The 16,529-nt window shown below is 41.6% G+C and overlaps 1 protein-coding gene across 3 annotated transcripts in view; it reads left to right on the top strand.

Moving 5' to 3' along the window:
• The window catches only part of LOC135378148 (kinase D-interacting substrate of 220 kDa B-like), a 116,791-nt gene that overhangs the window by 59,325 nt on the left and 40,937 nt on the right, over positions 1-16,529 (top strand). For all 3 annotated transcript variants that reach the window (XM_064611057.1, XM_064611058.1, XM_064611059.1), the window contains exons 4-8: positions 754-852; positions 6,097-6,294; positions 6,358-6,456; positions 8,894-8,992; positions 9,914-10,111. In XM_064611057.1, the coding sequence (XP_064467127.1) occupies positions 754-852; positions 6,097-6,294; positions 6,358-6,456; positions 8,894-8,992; positions 9,914-10,111 (693 nt within the window). The remainder of the gene's footprint in view (positions 1-753; positions 853-6,096; positions 6,295-6,357; positions 6,457-8,893; positions 8,993-9,913; positions 10,112-16,529) is intronic.

Genomic DNA, 16,529 nt, shown 5'->3' on the forward strand with positions numbered 1-16,529 from the left:
TAAAATAGTGTTTTGCTAGACGATGATACTTTCTCTCTCTTCTTTTTTCGTTCTGAGGTTTTAAAGCAGTTTATGAAACTGCACATATCCCCGCCCTTGATCTGCTTATCCAGAAATTCGCTATCCCGACAATAGAGGGTGGGTAACAAGGCATCCAAAAAAATGAGACATGACTGTATTCCTGTTGTCTATATAAAATTTAATATATGTTTGGCTTATATATATTTGCACTTTATTTCATTTTTTACTTTATTTATGTTCAGGACCAAACAAGGGCGATTCTCATGGACTCTGTTATTTTGTTTGCTCTGTGGTCTCCATACTCCAGTGATACTAGCATTGCGCACACTTTTGTCCATTACTGTTTTCTGTCTGTGTTTATTTTTTCTAAACGTAACATGAAAACGGTTAGGAATAACTAAGGTTTATTTGAACGAGAACTTTCGTGCAAGAGGCTGCACTTCTTCACCTGAAGAAGTGCAGCCTCTTGCCACGAAAGTTCTCACGAGTTCTCACAGTTCACGAAAGATTCCCTCATCGCGGGCTCCTTGACAGTGTTTTTTGTCTTTTTTTTGTTTCCCATTTTGACATTTCTTTTTTCTACTTCGTTATCGTTCATACGTAGTAATACTGTTCTTAGAATCCCTGTCCCACACCCCAATATGACAGTTTAATTCAGCAGTGCATTTCTACTCAGAAAGAAAAGAAAAATGTGATCAAGAGTTATATTCCAACAAACATTAATCACCATAGGACAACTGGACTGCCTTGCTAAATGCAGCTAAGGAAGGCTACACAGATATAGTTGCAGAGCTTGTGATGCATAAGGCCGACATTGAACACAGGGATATGGTAAGCTAAAATATTTATTTTATTTCTTACATAACACACAGTCTAACACACTTTGCACTCCTCCTGGTCTGCTTCTTTTAAATACGTAGAAAAAAAAAAAATTGAGTTAATGGTAACAACAGGGTTGTTCCACAAGACACAATCCAACTACGTGGCAAGACCATCACAAATTTTGTTGAATTTTCTTTTACTGGTTGACATAGTAGAGAAATAAATGCTTACAAAGTATTTTCACCGGAAGTGGCAGCGTTCTCATGTTAGGTGGTGGAAAACATCGGTGGTTGCCTTCAAAGTAAGGATCATTTTGACGGCTTCACAGAAAAAGGCATTTTAGATCAGAAATCATCAGATGGGACCATAAATGATGCCTCTTTCATTCGTGACAAAAAAGAAATTGTCATTTTGATGTGTCTTGTACCGTTCCATAGACTTGAAAGAACTGTAAAGTGAATTGCAAACCTGTAGAAACTGTATGGTTTCCTGACAGCTTGGAACTTGGATGTGTCAGATATGTAATAGTCCTGCTGTACATATATTGAGCATTTTTTCAGCAATCGAATTTCAAAGATTGCTACGCTAAGCAAGCTAGCAGACTCCAGAATCTAGCCAACCTTGAGGCGACTCACACACCATCTATTGAGAACGCAAGCAACTAGATGATACATCAGACGAGGTAGTGTGTTTTTCATGAGTGCGGTAAGCATTCATTGCGAAGGTGCATGGTTTCTGTGTTCGGAGTGAGTATGGACTCGTGAGTAATACAGTGAACCCCCGATAATATGACATACTCACTTTATGACTGTTTTTTTTTTTGGGGGGGGGGGACCGTTCCGCCGCCATGTAAATCCATCTCCTTAGTATGACAATCTGTTTATCCGACTATGACTGAGATTTTTGTCACAAGTAGGGTCAAACACAAGTATTATCTTCTCGTTATTATGACCACGTCTCATGACCCACAGAGTAGCCCCAGGGAGAGGCTACACATATACCTCAGGCAGAGGGTAACACGTGTTGAAGTAGGGTGCCAAGGTTTGGGATGACTCCTGACGTTGTTGACCTCAGAATTACTCATAGCGCTTTTCGGACTGCCAAAGCACTGTAGTGCTTAAAACAGCAGTGACCACGAGACCAGGTCACACTGTGCTGCTGCTGCTGTTGTGCACCTGAGAATGGCCGTAACGAAGCGGTCTCTGAGGTCAGCGGATTGTGCGTTTCTCGTTAGTATGACATTTCGCTTTATGACCAAAACCTGCGGGAACGGTGGTGGTCATATTAACGGGGGTTCACTGTAAACACGTGCAGCATATGGTCCACCTTCAAATGCAATATTGGCACAACACTTTCAAGTGCAACGAAGGTAATATGGGTTGTGGAACTAGTGACAGGCGATTTCAGACAACAGTGTCCCCAACAGTACATCGAGAATGACTACAATATGTCTATGACTGAGTTCCTTTTTCCTATTTTGTTTGTGGTTCAAATTTTTGAGGAGCCTACAGCAAATATTTGTCAACATGTCGTTGCTGTATCCGGCGTACTCCAACCTATTCAACTGAGCATAACAGCTATTGCTAATCTTGTGGAAGCAAGACCTAGTGAAGGCCAAATTGAAAACAATGGAAGCTATCACCATTTTTAATCTTTGAAGCGTTAGACCTGAAAGCATGAGAAGTTTTTTACACCTTTGTTCATACCCCAAGCAAAGGTGCTGGCCTTTACAAATTATCGCAAGGTCAAGAAACTGAACCCTCTCAGCATTCATTTGTGCTGCAGTGTACCGGAGCTCCGGGGCTTCCTGTTTAAACAGAGAAAGTAACTGATGTGAACTATTTATTGCATCTGCTGTTGAAACAACCAGAAAATCGTCGACGTAATGAAATATTCTTTTGACGCCCAATTGTTGCCCTTTAACAGTCTTCTGTACACCTTGGTCGACGATAGCCAGGATGGGCTCGCTCAACATAGGAGCAATCCTTGAACCAATGCATATGTAAGGCCCCTGGTTTTTTGCTGCGGCAAATTCAAAATTCTGCGGCACTGACTTCTAAATTCAGTGATTTTCCGCAGCAAGGAGTGAACGGCAGCTTGAAATGGGAAACACTTCAATTTGTTGTGGGAACAAAAAATATTTTACAAAATTAAGGATTCGACGCACTGGTGTGGCTCAGCATTACATACATGATATCTTGTGTTCTCCTCTGACAAAGAATGCCGTGTGTCGCCTGCAATCATTTTATACCTGCTGAAAGATCTTCCGGCATCTACAGAGTTTATAGGAACTTTATAGGAAGATTATAGGAAGGAGCTTACAATACATGTCCTGTGGAAGTTACATCTTTAAGACACCCTTTTCGTTTCTGGGCTGTAGGCATTATTTAAGTGTCTTTAAAAGCAAACTCCCAGGGCCTTATGCATACGCCATTAGTCTGCACAAAAACCTTTTCACAATGTTCCTCGTACGTGGACTTCAATATATAGGTCAGACAAAGCGGTGTGTAAACACACGTGTTATAGAGCACAAGTATTCGTTAAAAAACAGTTCTGGCAACTTGGCCTTACACGTTCGGGACTGTAAGTGCCAGTGCGCTTTCAACAAAACCGAGATAAGGGCAAGATACAGGCAGCAAAGAGAAAGAGAAATCTGGGAAGCTTTCCTAATTGGGCAAAACGGGGACCAGTGCATGAGCACAGCTTCAGTTTCATTGGCCGGGAAGGAGATAATTTACCTATCTACTTAACTACAGCTGTTTCTGCGTCGATAAGCTGTTGAAAGTAGAGCTTTGTGCTGTGTTGTCCAAGGGTTTGTCCCTGTTCTTTAGTTTTTAGCATATTTAATCATGAGTTCAGTCATTCACCAACATGCGCAAATGGCAGTTCTGAGCAACAGTTCAACTTCTGCCCAACCAGTGTATGAGATCGATTGCCTGCAATGCTACACCGGCAAAACAACTGGACCTTCGACAATCTGCTGGCTTCCAAATAACCAAGGTTCACAACATCAGGGAGGCTGTTTCAGTCTTTGAAATGACTTGAAGTGTAATTATTTCAGCAATTTTTTTAGCTCTTCATAATTCTAACGACACCACTGCAGTAAAATATATTTTGTTCTTGTGTTCCATGTCGTGTATTTATTCGTTTTACTGAGGGAATATCGCAGAACAGCACAAAAGCTCCCTTACCGTATCCATGTTGCTTTTAAGAAATCATTACTAAAAAACAATAAAAAGTACCCTTTCCTGCTTTTATTATGTTCAAGTGGACAGGTTCAGCTTTATTTTAGTGTTGAGAGAATGTTTGTATGGTAATGGCCATATATTTTTCCCCCCGCTGCGGTACAGCAAATTTATCAAATTCTGCATATTTCACGAAATATTTTCCAGTTTTCCTTTATAGTCTTGTTAAACAATTTTTTTTTTACATATTCATCATGCAACGAGCTACATGACTGGCCATTTTCATCTCTCCATGTGCAGCCACTGAACCGGGGAAAAAATATGGAACATGCACCCAAAACGTGGATATTTAAGCCTACGGTACAGCGCAAAATACACATCACGATGTCAGTTTCTTGTTTAGAATGAAAGAGGCATCCTATATGGTCACCCTGATGACTTCTGACCTAAAATACGTTCAGCTGTTCTCTGTGGAGAAGTCGTCAAAAGCCCCTCGCTTTGAAGGCAACCACAAATGTTTAGCGCCACCTAACGTGAGAATGCTGCCGCTTTCAGCAAAAGTACTTTGTGAGCATTTATCTCCGTACTATGCCAACCAGTAAAACAAAATTTAACAAAATCTGTGACGGTTTAGCCACACGATTGGATCGCTTCTTGTGGAATAACAGTTAACTCAATCTGTATTTGTCCTCATGTGATGTGATTTGTCCTTGTTCCCACACCCCTTCCTACGAAGAGGCGCTCATCTCGATTTCTGTGATAAAACATGCTATTGTTTTAAGGTTTTGGTAGAGACTAACAAGGGTGCTCTTCCAGTTCAAGACTCTCTGCATGCAATAACTTCCAAACACTGTGTTGTGTTCGTATAAGGCTTTGATACACATGTTTAGCAGAGGAAACCTCACATTTTTAGTGTGATTTGTTGAAAAATAGAATAATCACTTCAAATATCAAATGCTGATTGCCTTGGTGTCCGGAGTTGTGAAAGAATGAGTCGACATAAAAGACAGAATGTCCGAACTAGTTGCCCCTTCCTTATACTCACTCATAGTCACGCAGTTACTGACAGGAAATATTGTTGTTTTTTTTTGGTGAGGTCCATCTCTTTGATGCATAATAGTTGTTTTGTTCACTTTATGAGTGCAGGTAAAACAACAACTTTATTTTAATGATGATGTGTGGGGAGCTTCATCGCCGGTGGGGATACTCTATCCCATTGCTGGCAGTAATGTTGTGAAGTATGATAATGAGTCGCCTCACAGTGAGGACCAAAGTCCTGAGTCATGTCCAAAAAGTTTGGGAGTGTTTTTAATGGCAGAGCATTGGTGGGCTAGATTTGGCCATGGACCAAGCAATTTTGACATAGTGAGAGGGTGAGAGTGCAGCGGATTTAGAGACACTGGAACTGTGGATCTGAAAGGCTGGCTTATGTGGCTTTTACAGCTCAGTGGCATTACTGGTTGCATCAAGTTGACTCTCCAAGATGCAATAATCTGGGAGATCTAAAACACACCCTTCTCCATTGCTTGCACTACCAACCTTTCATCTATAGTCTTTCATCATCTGGTCCTTCATAGTACTTCATCACCTCTGGTGCTTTTTGTTGCCTCTCCATCCCAAACATCGAAACAGTGATCTTGTCTTCTGGCATCTTCACCAAATGGCGACTGTCATTAACAGAATGCTTAAAAAGCAAGTGAGCTGGTGACAAAGATTCATAACAAAAATCAGAGGCTAGGGATGGAAAGTCCCTAGTGTTTGCATAGTCCCTAGCTTTTTCTTGTCATCCCTAGTCTCAGCTTTTTCATCATGAAACTTTCATTAGCCTTCCTGTGTTGAGTAAAATTCAATGCATCGTTCCTGAACACTCGCGCAACCATGTTTGCCAGCTCATAATCTCAGAAGCTCACTGGCTGAGCCAGAAAGTGTAACCACCTGTGGTTGGATTGGTATTGATGTAACAAGTGTTGCCAAAAATTATGTAAACACATGCTGGGTGATTCTAACTGTTTCTACTTCTTGTACAATATATAATGCACAACTCTTTAGAAGCATAACTGATTTTTAGGGAGGATGGACAGCACTGATGTGGGCCAGTTACAAGGGCCACGGAGAGACAGTGAAGTTCCTCCTGGAGCAAGGAGCCTTTCCTAACGTGCATGACCTTAATCACATGTCCTGCCTGATTTGGGCAGCAGGACGCGGTTACGAGGATATAGCAGCAGACCTACTCAGTTACGGAGCCAAAGTTAACTCAAGTGACAAGGCAAGCACACAAGATGAGAAAAGTGTCTTTGGCTGTTGTCTTGATTTATTGATTTGCCTGTAGTATGGAACATCTCCCTTAGTTTGGGCTGCTCGCAAGGGGTACAAAGGCATTTGTGAGATGCTGTTGGATGCAGGTGCCAATGTTGACACAGCTGGCATGGTAAGAGGAGCAGTACTTTGTCTTAACCATATTAAAAAAGTTGCAGTAGCTGTAGCCATCATTTCATTAGCTACCTTGTGCAAAAGTGTGTTGTTTATTTTGTATGCGCATATGTGCTAACAGAAATTTTCAATGTGGTCAACCACACTGTTTTATATATTTACTTGTGCTCCTGTGCTAGCTACATTGCTGTCAAGATTATAGTTGCAAGTGTTTGAAGTAAAGCAGTCATGAAAAAAGCTAGAGAGGCTTGAACCCACACCACTTGATTGCCAGTCAAGTGTGCTATCCATTATGCTACACTGGCATGACTTCCCGATGACTTATCAGCGGGCTTCTTTCGGACGAACAGGACGCGCACTCGCCCTTTTCACATACTTTTCCCCATGTTTTTCTAGAGCACACACACATTCGTACCTACATAGAATGAGGCAGGTGACATCTGGTGAACATGTCTAAGAGATGTTTACCCCAGAGATACCACCTATTCCTAGTCAATCAAATGCAGCAACGCTCTGTTGCCAGACCTTTCTGGTGAAGGGACGTGTGCATCTCAGTCCATCTGCTTAGCAATTTTGCAGAGTGCATTTTTCTGTAACATACAGTTTGTTAGTCTGTTGGGTTGCAAACAAAATCTCAAGCTATTGGTAGATGAGTAACATGAAGTTCAGGTTTCAAGTTCTTGATAAAAAATTTAAGTTCAGTTTCTTTTTTATTTTTGTTTACCACATTTATTAACAATATTGGGAGCCATGCAAAAGGAGCAAAGATGCCTGACCTCACCTCCGACTGTACTTGGCATAACACATTTGCACACATACAGGGTGTCCACGCTAAGTGTGAACGTATTTTTTAAAAATATGTATAACACTTTTTTCCAAGATGAAATCATTGCAATATAGCATATGCTCAAGGGCACTCCCTAGCAGAGCATTAGCAAAGTCCAAAGGCAATGTCTTAATTAACTTTCATTAATTAACTTTCATTAATTAACTTTATTAATTATAAAAGCTACAAAGTTGTCCCAATGAGAACACCTGTTCCTTTCGGTCACCTGATATTGTAGCCGTTTTCAGAACAAAAATCCATTCGATAGATCGCCCGCAAAAAATTCGTGAAGGAACGACATTTTTTTCTTTATTTTGTTCATTGCGCTTCTTAGAAGACGCGTATTTCCTTCATCCCCAATGTGAGAGGGAGAAAGAGCACACTATCGCCTCTCGCGTCCTGGAAAAATATTAAAAGGAAACAGAAAATGCAACCCAAGATAAGGCCAGTTCCGATAGAGTCACCCGATACATTTGTTTTTGTTTTGTTTCCGCAAGTTAAAGCTCATCTTCGACGCATGAGGCGGCACTGTGCTCCTTCCCCCTCTCCCGTTGGGGATGAAGGAAATACGCGTCTTCTAAGAAGTGCAATGAACAAAATTGATTTCATTGAATTGAATTGCAATTGATTTCATCTTGGAAAAAGTGTTATATATATCTTTTTAAAAACCTGTTCACACTTAGCGTGGACACCCTGTATACTAGTTAAATGGTTAGTCGAATGGTAAATGATATAATTGAATGTCTGCTTCTCAGTATTGTAGAGTCATTGTAGTTATTAATACTACTCAGCAGGATTTCTTTAAAAGTAGCGTAACTGTATAGCTATTCAATTTTGAATACTTCTGTGCCATAGTGGGCAGTATCAGACTGATATGAATGTTTTTCAGTGCATTTTCACAACTTGTGTCTTTCACAACTTGTGTCTTTCACAACTTGTATTCGCAAAATACACTTTGGAATGGGCATACCACGATTCACAAAACACATTTTTTTACTACTTGTCCTGCAAGTACTGAACCGAAAAGTACATGATGGTCCATTTTTGCCTGTTCCCTAAATCATTAATTAGGGTTGAAGCCAGGGTATGCATTTTGCAATCTACCTTCTGCAGTGCAAGTATTTAAGGGATAGGCATTGTGTGTGAAGTCACTGGAAGGATATTTGGCAGGTCTTCTGACACCCAAAAACCTGTACGTTTTTCTAATCTCTAATCTCTAATCATTCTGAATCTTGCTTCTTGATACTGTCAGTGCAACATTGCTAGGGAGCTAGGGAAGTGGATTGAACACGAAGTAAGGGAAAATGACACAACAGAGCTATCATGTCGTTTGTCTTTCATTTTTCTTCACCTGTTTCTCTTCTGCATGTTCAAAGCTTAATGAATATTTTGTCATTATAGCTTACTTGAAGCAGGTTGCATATTATGATTTGCATTGTACTTCAAGGCTTTAGATACCTTTCCCACTTGTGCCCTGTATGTTTCTCGTGTAATTTAGGGTAAATTGCTCATCCCTACTTGCTGTGGGTCCCTAGCAATAATGCAAACACCTGTGCAATCTTTGTTGCCACACTTAGGAAGGAACTGACAATTGCACATTTTATTTCAGTATTCTTGGACGCCACTCATTGTAGCCGCTAAAGGGGATTATGCTGATATAGTGAGCATGCTGCTGGAATACAAGCCTAATGTGAATGCTGTTGATGCGGTTAGTGTGGTTTCCAAGCATTGTCATTTCCTGTTGTGCGGTCGACCCCCATTTTATCCGGGCTTCACTTGTCCGGATCCCGCGCTTTCCAAACTAGGAACGATGGGGACAGATTTCAGCCTGTGCAATTTCTCTTCATGTGTCTGGGTTTGATTTTGGGATCCAGACAAATTTCCAGGAACCACCGAGGAAAATACCCAACAACCACTTTCGCTAGTTGTTAAGTCAGAGACCATGTGTGGCCTACATTTCTTCAAGCGGAGGCGACAACCTTGAGGAGTTTTTCCCTTTCCCATTGTACTCACGCACGGCACATTGAAGGTACACATACAGTATGCGATGTAAACTGTTCACCTCCGGAGCCGTGCTCTCTGCACCTTTGCCAATACTATTAGGGATGACAGTGTTAATAACATTGTCGCTTCCACTGAATCTGACGATAGTGAGGAGCCCAGTGCTACGACTCTTGAAAATGGACATAGTCCACAGGAAACGGCTCTGGCATTTCTTGTGCAAACGAAAAAAGTTTCCGAGGTTAACATGATGAGTAAGAGTTTACAGTAGCTGAATTTGACCCAAATGACGATAGACAGTTGCCTCTGTCCACTGAAGTAAACACATGCTTTGCTGACAACTGATGGCTTGTCTTCTCGAGTTTTATTTATTCGTTTCCCCCATTGTCCGGACATTTTTGCTGGAAACAGCCAGTGCTGGATAAACGAGGGTCCACTGTATTATGAGTTTCTGTTGTCATCCAACACTTTGTGCACAACTATTAGTTCCATTAACATTAGTTATGTGATGAAGAAGATGCACTGCTAGTTCCTTCATTACAGCAATTTTGTTCTCTGTCTTGAAATGGTGATCACAATAATATTGATTCGATGTGATCAGCCTTCTAATAGGGGTATTTGCTTTTAGGATGGCTATACTGCTTTGGCTATAGCGTGCAAGGAAGGCTATACTGACATTGCTGTATCATTGCTCAATGCTGGAGCCTATGTCAACATGCAAGACCGGAGTGGTGATACCAATTTGATTCATGCGGCCAAAGCAGGAAACTTTTCTATTGTAGATGTGTTGCTAAAGAAGTACGCAGACGTCGACATTCAAGGAACGGTAATAACTTTTACAGAAGCTTCATTGTAGTTGTGTAGTACATATGTAATTCTGTGTTCTGTAATACGAGTACCGTATTTACTCGCATAATTTGCGCACTTTTTCTTCCCAAAAAAGTCGGAAAAGTTGGGGGTGCGCAAGTTGCGCGGGAACGTTCGTTACGATATTCAAACGGCGCAAAATTTTAGTATGCCGGTCATATAGGCTCTCGGTAGAGCCGATATTGATGTTATCACTGCATTGTGCAAGCGCGAAAGAGGTACCCAAATACCGTGCAACCGCCGACGGTTGGGGGGCAAAATGCCGGCCCACTACCGCTCTTATGTGTACCGGTGAAATAGGGTTTATTCACTGATGTTACCTCGCTGCCATACTGTAGGTCCCTCAAAGTTATGTTCCCGCATTTATTCGCTGCCATATGCTTTTTGGATGTCTATTAACGTCGACAACATGGAAATTACTTGGATATGCTACAAATCACGCAGCACAATAACTTCGAAGCACCGAATATACGGTGAGTGTGATATGAGTGACAGCATGGATGGGACCTACAATATGGCGGCCGATGACAGCACATCTCCTGCTAGCGAGAGTGGCGGTCTCCTATGGATGACGTCATGTGAATAAACCCTATACGTCAAGATGCTGCTGGAAGACGCCGCTAGTCACACTGACAACCGAGAGCACGCTATGTTCGCCAACTTTGTCATGTTGTGCTTGCTTGTCATGGCGTGCTTGTCCAGCATTTCTTTCCACGTTTTGTAGTTCAAGTGACAGTATCGTCCATCGCATCAGTGGACCATCACCCGAAAGTGTGCGCAAATCAAACAAAAGCACCGCAATAGCTTTGGTAGCACTGACGACGTTGCGAAAAGCAATCGCCACGGTCGCTGAGACATGCGTGCCAGATATCCGTGCGCGAAAACACGGGTCCGCAAATTACATGATTTTTTGTTTTCTTGTCATTTTTAATGCCAAACTTGGGGTGTGCAAATTATGCGATGGTGCAAAATATGCAAGTAAATACGGTATGTGTTAAGAAAAGCATTGTGGTGTTGACTGACAGATATGTGTAATGAAAGAATTTCTATAAAGCAAAGAAAACAGGCGCACACAGATATAATCTCTTTTGAGACTTTGTCCGCACGCACCTGTTTTTGTTGTCCCTAGTCTCAGTGGTTGAGGTACATGAGGTATGCGATTTTACATTAAGTATGTGTGCTTCATTTGGGTACTATTTCATTAGACACTGACATAAATGCACATACTGATAGACATATGCATTTCATTTGGATACCATTTCAGGTGCACCACTCATGTATCACTGATCTTTGGGTTTTCTCCCTACTAAATTACCCTGACAGCAAAGGTGGCAACTCTTTCCCCTTTGAACTGTTGGTATATACCTCTAAATTCACAAGGTTGTCAGTGGCACCGCTATCCCTGTATGCACTTGTGCTCACCCAGCACTTATTTTCACCCACAAGCTCTAGGATGTGTGGCTTAGGGCAAGACTAGAAACAGGACTGTCATATTAACAATCACAGTAAAGCTTTTAGCTTGATGGTAGTCGGATCATTACCAACATACTCTGTTGAAATGTAAAATGCAGTTGTCAAAGGCATTTGTGTTTAAATGCAAGTGAGGTCAGGGTTTTTCAAACCATATTTGGTTTTTGTACATTCCACATAAGAATTTGATGAATGAAATGGTGTGGTATCTCCATATTATGCCTGTGGAAAACGGTATTGCAGATTCCTTGCAAAGCATTACCCCCAATAGCTAAAATCAAGGAGAAAGAAAACGAAACTGTACAGAAGTTTTGGTAACTCTTATATCCTGGGTTCTGTATGTGTCACATGGAGAGAATGAAAGGTAGAGTCTCTAAACCTCAGTCGTGCATAATTCTATGACATCCAAAAACAGCGACTATCCTTGACTTTGCTGACCAAGAGCGAGGGAGGCTCCGCCCCCAAATGGCGCGCCAATAGGAGGACTCGGGAGGCGGAGCGCTGCGGCCTCTGCTCTTGCCTAATAGATGGCGCATCGGTAGCGCTTGGATCGGTGTATGTGAGCCGCTGTCGTCTGCTTCTTCCAGTAGAGCTACGCCCTTGAAGCCTCTGCTCTCGCGTAACAGATGGCGCTACATTGGCGCTCGGTAAGGGCACGTGTGATCGTCACAACTTTGAGCCTCGACCTTGAGACTGGCCAATAACCTAAATTCCGATGACGCGCAATGCGTGAATATTGTCTCAACTCGTGAAAAAGGAAATAAATGTTGCTGCTTTTGTTCTACTCCTCGCACTGAAATAAATCATTTAAAATAATTGTACTGTGTGTATTTTTTTCTTTTTGTGTGTGTGTAATAGTTACGCAAGTGTACTGCGTAGTTTTGACGATTATGCCTCATGGATGTGTCATTACATTACCAAATTTTTGGCCAGTTCGACGCTTCGCTCCGCTCTTCATTTAAAATAATTGTACTGTGTGTTTCTTTTTCTTTTTTTTGTGCGTGTGTAATAGTTACGCAAGTGTACTGCGTAGTTTTGACGATTATGCTTCACGGATGTGTAATTACATTACCAAATTTTTGGCCAGTTCGACGTTTCGCTCCGCTCTTATGCGTGAACATTGTCTCAGCTCATGAAAAAGGAAAGAAATGTTGCTGCTTTTGTTCTACTCCTCGCACTGAAATAAATCATTTAAAATAATTGTACTGTGTGTGCCTCTCTTTCTTTTTTGCTATTTATTTGCATTAACTGCTAAACCTGCGTAAGTTGTTACGGAAGTATGTAAAAAGTAAAGAAATGTTGCTGCTTGTTCTATTCCTCGTACAGAAATAAATAATTTGAAATAATTGTACTGTGTCTGTTTCTTTTTCTTCTTTCTTTTTTGTAAGTAGTTACGGAAGTACGCCAAGTTACCAACGCCTTTTTTTTCTTTTTCTTCCGTGTTGTCCGCGCACCGACACGTTGCGCACCGACATGCACCGAAATGTCCGTGCACCGTAATGTTCATCGCCCGGTTGTAATGAAAATGCTGCTCTTGCCCTTCGGAGATAATGATTGAAGCGAAAAGAAAGAAACCACAAAGAGTAGGTAGTTAAACGTCCGTTTATTGACTAGCAGCTTGGGCACATCCATGTCTTAATGTTGTTACTTTAAATACCGTTTTAGGCGTATTTATATTTAAAATACGCTTAAGTACACATATCTCATCCTCCCATATTTGTGGGCTTCTCTCGAGTTCCACATTGTAGCCTCCAGCGGTGAAGGGTGTCATGGTTAGAGGCTACAGGTCGCTCATCCCGTGTGTTCAGGGATTTCCGCCCGTCTAGAAAACAGCACAATCTGCGAATGAGGGCATCGCCACCCCCGTTGCTTAAGTCTTGGAAGCGAGAAGAGAAATTAGAACTCCAATTTGGGAAAGTCTGTATGATTGTCTGTGTGTTCTGAGAACACACAGACAACGTGACAAGATTAAGAAGCAATTCTCCAAGGCCCCGATACCTTCTGCATATTTCCGGCAGATAGGTTAGAAAAATGCAGAAAACAACATGTCTAACGTTAGCGTGGGCGTAGGAATAAATTGTCCCGGGTTGCGGAGCATTTTGGAAAATGAAATGTTTGGGCGTACTTTTAGCAATGCGCTCAGGCAGTATCAGCCACGAGGAGGAGAGTGGAGTTAAACGTCTAACTTTACTTTCAAAGCTCGTGCAAACGCAGTTTCAGCACTTAATGCAAATAAATAGCAAAAAAAAAGCACACCATCAGATCGCTTTCTGGATGCGAAAAAGTGGATTAGGATGACGAATGTGTTTATGGGCGAGCGGATTACGCAGAGTGAAACATCAACGCTCCAAGCGAACGAATAAAAGAATCGATCAAACGGTGTTTGATCAAATGCCTTTCGACCAAATGTCCCGCGTTCGATCAAACGGCTTTCGACCAAACGACGTTCGATCAAATGTCCCGGAACCCTTACAAAAAGGAAACACACACACACACAGCACAATTATTTTCTTCCGTAACTACTTACAAAAAGGAGAAGAAACAAGAAACACGGAGTATAATTATTTCAAAGGATTTAGTTCAGTTTGAGGAGTAGGACAAGCAGCAACATTTCTTTCCTTTTTACATACTTCGTAACTACTTACAAAAAGAAAGAAAAAGACACACAAACCGTACAATTATTTTAAATGATTTATTTCAGTGCGAGGTGTAGAACAAAAGCAGCAACATTTCTTTCCTTTTTACATACTTTGTAACTACTTACAAAAAGAAAGAAAAAAGAAACACACAGTACAATTATTTTAAATGATTTATTTAAGTGCGAGGTGTAGAGCAACATTTCTTTCCTTTTTCACGAGTTGAGACAATATTCACGCATAAGAGCGGAGCGAAGCGTCGAACTGGCCAAAAATTTGGTAATGTAATGACACATCCATGAAGCATAATCGTCAAAACTACGCAGTATACTTGCGTAACTACTTAAAAAACAGAAGAAAAACAGAAAGAAAAAAGAAACACACAGTACAATTATTTTAAATGATTTATTTCAGTGCGAGGTGTAGAGCAACATTTCTTTCCTTTTTCACGAGTTGAGACAATATTCACGCATAAGAGCGGAGCGAAGCGTCGAACTGGCCAAAAATTTGGTAATGTAATGACACATCCATGAAGCATAATCGTCAAAACTACGCAGTACACTTGCGTAACTATTACAAAAAAAGAAAAAAAGAACACACAGTACAATTATTTTAAATGATTTATTTCAGTGCGAGAAAGCAGGAACATTTCTTTCCGTTTTCATAAACGTCGAACTGGCCAAAATAATACATCCATGAAGCATAATCGTCAAAACTACGCACTATGGTTTGCAATCGCCGCGTCATCGGAATTTAGGTTACCGGCCAGTCTCAAGGTGTAGGCTCAAAGTTGGGACGACCACACGTGCCCTTATCGAGCGCCAATGTAGCGCCATCTCTTACGCTAGAGCAGAGGCTTCAAGGTCGTAGCTCTACCGGAAGAAGCAGACGACAGCGGCTCACATACCCCGATCCGAGCGCTACCGATGCGCCATCTATTAGGCAAGAGCAGAGGCCGCAGCGCTCCGCCTCCCGAGTCCTCCTATTGGCCCGCCATTTGGGGGCGGAGCCTCCCTCGCTCTTGGTCAGCAAAGTCAAGGATAGTCGCTGTTTTAGCTTGATGGTAGTCGGATCATTACCAACATACTCTGTTGAAATGTAAAATGCAGTTGTCAAAGGCATTTGTGTTTAAATGCAAGTGAGGTCAGGGTTTTTCAAACCATATTTGGTTTTTGTACATTCCACATAAGAATTTGATGAATGAAATGGTGTGGTATCTCCATATTATGCCTGTGGAAAACGGTATTGCAGATTCCTTGCAAAGCATTACCCCCAATAGCTAAAATCAAGGAGAAAGAAAACGAAACTGTACAGAAGTTTTGGTAACTCTTATATCCTGGGTTCTGTATGTGTCACATGGAGAGAATGAAAGGTAGAGTCTCTAAACCTCAGTCGTGCATAATTCTATGACATCCAAAAATATCCACACTGTTCAGGGTGGCACGTACCTTCTGTTCATTAAAGAAAGACATGACTTTTCTCTGTAGCTTTGGTTTTGACTAGTGAGATTACATTAATTAATATTGAAGTCAATTTCAGAGTTGTTGTTTGAATAAATCTGCGCATGATTTCTTGCCAGTTTGCAATTTTTCTGTTGTGCAGCCAGGTACTTCTTGCAGCAGAATTGCTTCGCCCTGCGGAGCAGGTGAAGAACCGCCCTAGTGGCGCATAGAAGAAATAAAAAGAAAGAACGTTTGGACTATCCCACTCGTGTTACTGGGGGTCTGCCGTTAGCCAGATGCCTTGAATGCGGAGAATGGTGTTGCCATCAGCTGTGGTTATTGACACGGCATTTGTGGTGATTATGCAAACTATGTGCTAGCTGATATCGATGGGAAGAGATGTTGTTGCCCAGTTGGCACCCATCTAGGGGCAATTAATTTAATTATCCAATTTATTTAATCAGTTTGATCTAATCAATTTAATTTAATTTAATAATTTTTAATTCTTTTATACAACACTACTGATGATGAATTCAGGCACACAAGATTGTCTTCAGACGGGTGCCAACAGGGAAGCGACATCACTTCCCGGCGATAACAGCTATCATGCAGCTTGCATAATCACAACAAATGCTGCATTGACAACCACAGCTGACGGCAGCACCATTGCCCAGCATTTAGAGCATCTGGCTAACAATGCACACCTCTGTAAAACGAGTGGGACAGTCCAAACAGCATTTCCCCTCATTTTTCCTAAGGGCCGCTAGGGTGGCCCTCCCCCCTGCTGTGCAGGACGAGGTTGTGTCTAAGTTAACTGTGTTGCAAACAG

The sequence above is a fragment of the Ornithodoros turicata genome, chromosome 1, assembly GCF_037126465.1.
Source record: "Ornithodoros turicata isolate Travis chromosome 1, ASM3712646v1, whole genome shotgun sequence".
NCBI lineage: Eukaryota > Metazoa > Arthropoda > Arachnida > Ixodida > Argasidae > Ornithodoros > Ornithodoros turicata.